Genomic DNA, 6,000 nt, shown 5'->3' with positions numbered 1-6,000 from the left:
AAAAAAAAAAAAAAAAAAAAAAAAAATAATAATAATAATAATAATAATATTCAGATGAGAAACCAAGGGATATTTTTGAGATTAAGGAATGGAAAACCCAATTTATGTAAAGAATACATCTCTTTTTGCTAAGTATGAGGTTGGACTTACCCAACACAGCATTACTAGTGAGTGGCAGAACCATACTTGAACTCATGGCTGCTGCTTCTCATATGTGCAAACACTGAAGAGTAAGAAACTCTCTTGGTATTCACAAACAACTAGGGGGCAAAAAATAGATGGTTTTTTAAAAAGTGGTTATTGAGGGCCTGCTATGTGCTGAGCTTTACAAGTACAAAAATGACTAAGATGTAGTCCCTTGAGGAATTCACAACTTTTTTGTTGATATTAATATTGTTAGACTCTGGGTGAATTCTGTTGAAAGCCACACTTGGAGAAATATAGCTTAAAATGGTGGACTTTTTTTTTTTTTTTTTTTTTGAGACGGAGTCTCACTCTGTTGCCCAGGCTGGAGTGCAGTGGTGTGATCTTGGCTCACTGCAAGCTCTGCCTCCTGGGTTTAAGCGATTCTCCTGCCTCAGCCTCCTGAGTAGCTGGTACTACAGGTGCCCACCACCACGCCCGGCTAATTTTTTTTGTGTGTTTTTAGTAGAGACAGGGTTTCACCGTGTTAGCCAGGATGGTCTCCATCTCCTGACCTCGTGATCCACCTGCCTCGGCCTCCCAAAGTGCAGGGATTGCAGGCATGAGCCACCGCGCCTGGCCAAAAAATGGAGGACTTTTTGACTTTTGTCAGTCTCAGCATAGCTTCGCATAAGCTTCATTGTAAGCAAAACTGTGGTCAGTTAATAGTGTATTTTAAATGACAGCAGGAACTGATTATGTAGGAAAGTCTTTACTATCCAATCTAGATAAGAAGAGGTAGGTAAGGGGAGTGTAAGCATACTCAGCCTTTAGGAAGTTAGTGGTACTTCATCTTCACAGCATTCTGCAGAACAATTAAGAAAAAAAATTCTTCGAAAAATTTGCTTTAGTAGTATGTCTTTAGTATGGGAAGAAAGAGTAATGAGGGTTATAGTAATAAGCAACCATCTTATTACAATGAATTTATTTATATTTTATTTATATTCACACATACACATATTTATTAGATGTTATATGTGTATATTTAATGTTATATAGATATATAACATTCTATCGGAATAAGCTGAAAAATGTATATATACATTTATAAGTTTTAAATTTGTACTATCTTTTTTTCCTATTTTATACTAATAGCTACTTTTGGGATAGTACTCTCCAAGTACCAGATTGTTTCAAAACTTCTGGCATTACTGCTTCATGAAAGTCTGGATTCAGGAGAAAAATTTAGCATCATGCTTACTCTTGGTCATTGCACAGAGGATTGTGGTAAGTATTGGATTTATTGTGTGTGGTTATGAAAATAGTAGAGTGGAAATATACTTTTTTTTTTTCCTTCCAGTCATGTGAAGGTCTTAAAAGTATTGCTTTTCTCCTATTCAGACCTCAAACTAATCATTTCAGCTTCTAATTCTCCTTCACTCATTGTATTAAGTCAGTCATTAAGACCTGTAGTTCTACTTCTGTTTACCCCTCTTGATCCCTTTCTGTCCAGTTCCAATGCTGCTCTTCTACAGTAGGCCCTCAAACCCATATCTTTCATCAATATTATTGCAGTGGTTTTCTCACTACAGCACAGGGAGAAAGCTCCTTCCCTTCTATCTTCATTTTTCAGTCCACTGTGCACATTGCTGCACAAATCTGATTCTGTTCTCCTTGTTAAAACTTTCAAAGATTCTTTCTTTTTCTACCTATTACTGTCTTCTCTCTCTTTTTCTTCTCCCCCTTTTACTTTCCTCCTCCTCTACTTTCCTCCCATTCTCCCTCTGTTCAATCTACTCCTTCTTACCAATTCTCTCCACTTCCCTCTCTACCCCTCTCTCTTCTTCTGATCTCGTGTCTCTGCTCTTTCAGCTCTCACTTTTCCACTCTCCTCCCTTTGCTCTCTCTTGCTTCTCCCATTCTTTCTTCCTTCCCCTACACTTTCTACTCCCTCCGTTAGTTTATCTATTCTTTCCCTTAACTTCTGTGTAATTTAGGATTGATTATACCCTTTTTCAAACCAAGTGAGGGCAGTTTTACCCTTATGAGTTATGATACTACTCTGTGGCTGCATTTCAGAGATCATCTTTGAGACAGGTATTTTGTGTAAGTGAATTTTTTTTTTTTTTTTTGAGACGGAGTTTTGCTCTTGTTGCCCAGATTGGAGTGCAATGGCACAATCTTGGCTCACTGCAACCTCCACCTCCCAGGTTCAAGCAATTCTCCTGTCTCAGCCTCCCAAGTAGCTGGGATTACAGGCATGCACCACTACGCCTGGCTAATTTTGTATTTTTGGTAGAGATGAGGTTTCTCCATGTTGGTCAGGCTGGTCTCGAACTCCCGACCTCAGGTCATCTGCCCGCCTCGGCCTCCCAAAGTTCTGGGATTACAGGCATGAGCCACTGAGCCCAGCCTTAAGTGAATTATTTTCTATATTAAAAATCCTTTTGGGGGCTAGATGTGGTGGCTCACGCCTGTAATTCCAGCACTTTGGGAGGCTGACATAGGCAGATCACAAGGTCAGGAGTTCGAGACCAGCTTGGCGAGCATGTTGAAACCTTGTCTCTACTAAAAATACAAAAAATTAGCTGGGCACGGTGGTGCGCACCTGTAGTCCCAGCTACTCGGGAGGCTGAGGCAAGAGAATTGCTTGAACCCGGCAGGCGAAGGTTGCAGTGAGCCGAGATCACGCCACTGCACTCCAATCAGAGTGACAGAGCGAGACTCCCTCTCAAAAAAAAAAAAAAAAAAAAATTCCTTTTGAAACTATGTGTTTCTCTATTTTAAAAATTTGTTGTTGTCGTTGTATTTTTGTTTTTTGAGACAAAGCCTCACTCTGTTGCCCAGACTGAAATGCAATGGCTGGACCTTGGCTCACTGCAGCCTACACCTCCCAGGTTCAACTCAATTTCCTGAGAAGTTGGGATTACAAGTGCCTGCCACCATGCCTGGCTAATATTTTGCATTTTTTGTAGAGACCGAGTTTTGCCATGTTGGCTAGGCTGGTCTTGGACTCCTGACCTCAAGTGATCCACCCATCTCAGCCTCCCAAAGTGCTGGGATTACAAGAGTGAGCCACCGTTCCTGGCCTATTTTTAAAATTTTGAACTATGTTCATAATTATCACAAGGAAGAATTATGACCTCATATAGATAGTTTATGATAAAATCATTGTCCTCTTTAACTGTGTGTTTTCCAGAGGAAAATCAGTATGACCTTTTTAAAAACAATGGGCTTCCACTCATGATTCAAGCCTTAACTGAATCTCAGAATGAGGAACTGAACAAAGCTGCCACATTTGTGCTTCACAACTGCAAAAAAATTAGTAAGTGTACTATTACTTTAAGAACATACAAACCAAAGTTTATAAAGGGGAATTTATATCTGCTTTCATGAGCCAAGGCCTTTTAGCTCTCAGATTCTTCTTACATTTGAAAAGCAGAGTAGGCCCTGCACAGTGGCTCATGCCTGTAATCCCAGCACTTTGGGAGGCCAAGGCAGGCAGATCGCTTGAGTCCAGGAGTTCAAGACCAGCCTGGGCAACATGGAGAAACTGTCTCTATTTAAAAAAAAAAGAAAAAAAAAAAAAAAGAAAAAATTATCTGGCCTGGTGGCACACGCGTGCCAGCTACTTGGGAAGCTGAGGTAGAAGGATCATCTGAGCTCAGGAAGTGCTCAGGTTGAGGCTACAGTGAGCTGTGTTTGCACCACTGCCCTCCACCCTGGCTCATATAGTAAGACCCTGTCTCAAAAAAAAGTCAGAGTGTATAATTTGGACATGACAACTAGGGTATATTCAGCATATACAAACCCATGTGGAAGAGAGCAGCAGTATAGATAATTCACTATTTTATGCCATGTGCACAAATTTAGTTTGCAGGAATTAAATTTGTGGACTAAGGGTTATTTATTGTTAAATCGTAAGTACATTTATTTATTTTTAAATGTCTGGGCTGGGCGCGGTGGCTCACGCCTGTAATCCCAGCACTTTCAGAGGCCTAGGCAGGCGGATCATGAGGTCAGGAGTTCGAGACCAGCTGGGCCAACATGGTGAAACCCCATCTCTACTAAAAATACAAAAAAAATTAGCCAGGCATGGTGGCGCACACCTGTAGCCCCAGCTACACGGGAGGCTGAGGCAGAAGAATTACTTGAACCCCGGAGGCAGAAGTTGCAGCAAGCCGAGATCATGCCACTGCACTCCAGCCTAGGCGACAGAGCAAAACTCCGTCTCAAAAAAAAAAGTTTGAGTTTCTGTTATGTGCCGGGCAGTGTGCTAGGCATCAGGGACATCAGGGATACAGTGATTAAAAAAACAATCTGTGTATTCACAGAGCTTAGTTTAACTAGAGAAATAGACAGTAACTCAAAAAATGAGATTATGTGTTATTATAAATTGACATAAGAAGTATAAGGGGATAGACCACAGGTCTTTAATAGCCTATAACAAAGAAATCTGGTCTAGACGTGGAGCAGAAAAGGCTTTGGGAGGAAGTGATTCTTGAGCTGAGAACTGAATGTCTAGGGTTAATTAGGTGAAAAGAAAGGAATTTGTTATCAGCGAGCATCTCAGGCATAAGCAACAGTGAGGCACAAAGGCCCTGTGATAGGAGGGAACCTGGTGCACTTAAGGAATTGATGGCCAGTGTAGCTTGAGCTCAGAGGGCAGTGGCCATGATAAGAATTTTGATCTTTGTGGAAGAAAAACTGCAGACACAGTATGTTAAAAAAAAAAAAAAAAGATTATAGGAAGGAATCAATTTATGAACATTGTTTTTTTAAAAAACTACTTTATTTTTGAGACAAAGTCTCAGTTTGTCACCGGGGCTAGAGTGCAGTGGTGCAATCTCTGTTCACTGCAGCCTCTGCCTCCTGGGTTTGAGGGAGTCTTGTGCCTCACCCTCCGGAGTATCTGGTATCTGGTACTACAGGTGCGTGCCACGATGCCTGGCTAATTTTTTTTTTTTTTTTTTTTTTTAGAAGAGGCGGAGTTTCACCATACTGGCCAGGCTGGCCTTGAGTTCCTGACCTCAAGTGATCCTCCCGCCTCGGCGTCCCAAAGTGCTAGGATTACAAGTGTGAGCCACTGTGCCCGGCCTAAAAAGCTAACTACTTTAAAACCAGTATGCATGTACCTGAGAGCGTTTATGTGCCTGGCATAACATATTTGCATGTTTTTTCTCCTGTAACTCTGAAGAGTAAAGTCTAATTTATGACTGTTCTCTTCCACTTACTTTTCAGTACTAATTACGCTGTTAAGATAGTCTGGATGGAAAAATTTAGAGAAAGGAGAGGGTGGGGTGTGAGGTTGTCCTTACATATAAAGTGTTTAAATAACCTTTCATTCATTGTGTTTTTCCCATATTACAAAGCTGAGAAATTATCTCTAAGTCTAGGCGAATATCCTTTTGATGAAAATGAAACACAGCAATTAAAGGACATAAATGTGAAAGAGAAGAATCTTGAAGAGCACTGGAGGAAAGCAAAGGAAATTCTACACAGAATAGAGCAGCTTGAAAGAGAAGGAAATGAGGTTGGATTCTTTGTTTTAAAGAGTATATAGAACTTTTTTCACATTTTTAAAATGTCTTTTTTTCTCCATACTACAGTGACATATACATTTAAAAAAATTTTTTTTTGAGACAGAGTCTTGCTCTGTTGCCCAGGCTGGAGTGCAGTGACGCGATCTTGGCTCACTGCAACCTCCGCCTCCCAAGTTCAAGTGATTCTCATGCCTCAGCCTTTCAAGTAGATGTGCGCCACCACACTCGGCTAATTTCTTTGTATTTTTAGTAGAGACAGGGTTTCCTCATGTTGGCCAGGCTGGTCTTGAACTCCTGACCTCAAGTGATCTGCCTGCCTTAGTCTCCCAAAATG

The 6,000-nt window shown here is 40.9% G+C and overlaps 1 protein-coding gene across 1 annotated transcript in view; it reads left to right on the top strand.

Annotated features, from left to right (window-relative positions):
• TERB1 (telomere repeat binding bouquet formation protein 1) overlaps positions 1-6,000 on the top strand; it is a 50,866-nt gene that overhangs the window by 28,319 nt on the left and 16,547 nt on the right. The window contains exons 11-13 of the mRNA XM_025370998.1: positions 1,279-1,410; positions 3,323-3,448; positions 5,496-5,656. Coding sequence (XP_025226783.1) covers positions 1,279-1,410; positions 3,323-3,448; positions 5,496-5,656 — 419 coding nt within the window. The remainder of the gene's footprint in view (positions 1-1,278; positions 1,411-3,322; positions 3,449-5,495; positions 5,657-6,000) is intronic.

This window comes from Theropithecus gelada, chromosome 20, assembly GCF_003255815.1.
Source record: "Theropithecus gelada isolate Dixy chromosome 20, Tgel_1.0, whole genome shotgun sequence".
NCBI lineage: Eukaryota > Metazoa > Chordata > Mammalia > Primates > Cercopithecidae > Theropithecus > Theropithecus gelada.
This window is presented reverse-complemented; position numbering and strand designations above follow the sequence as displayed.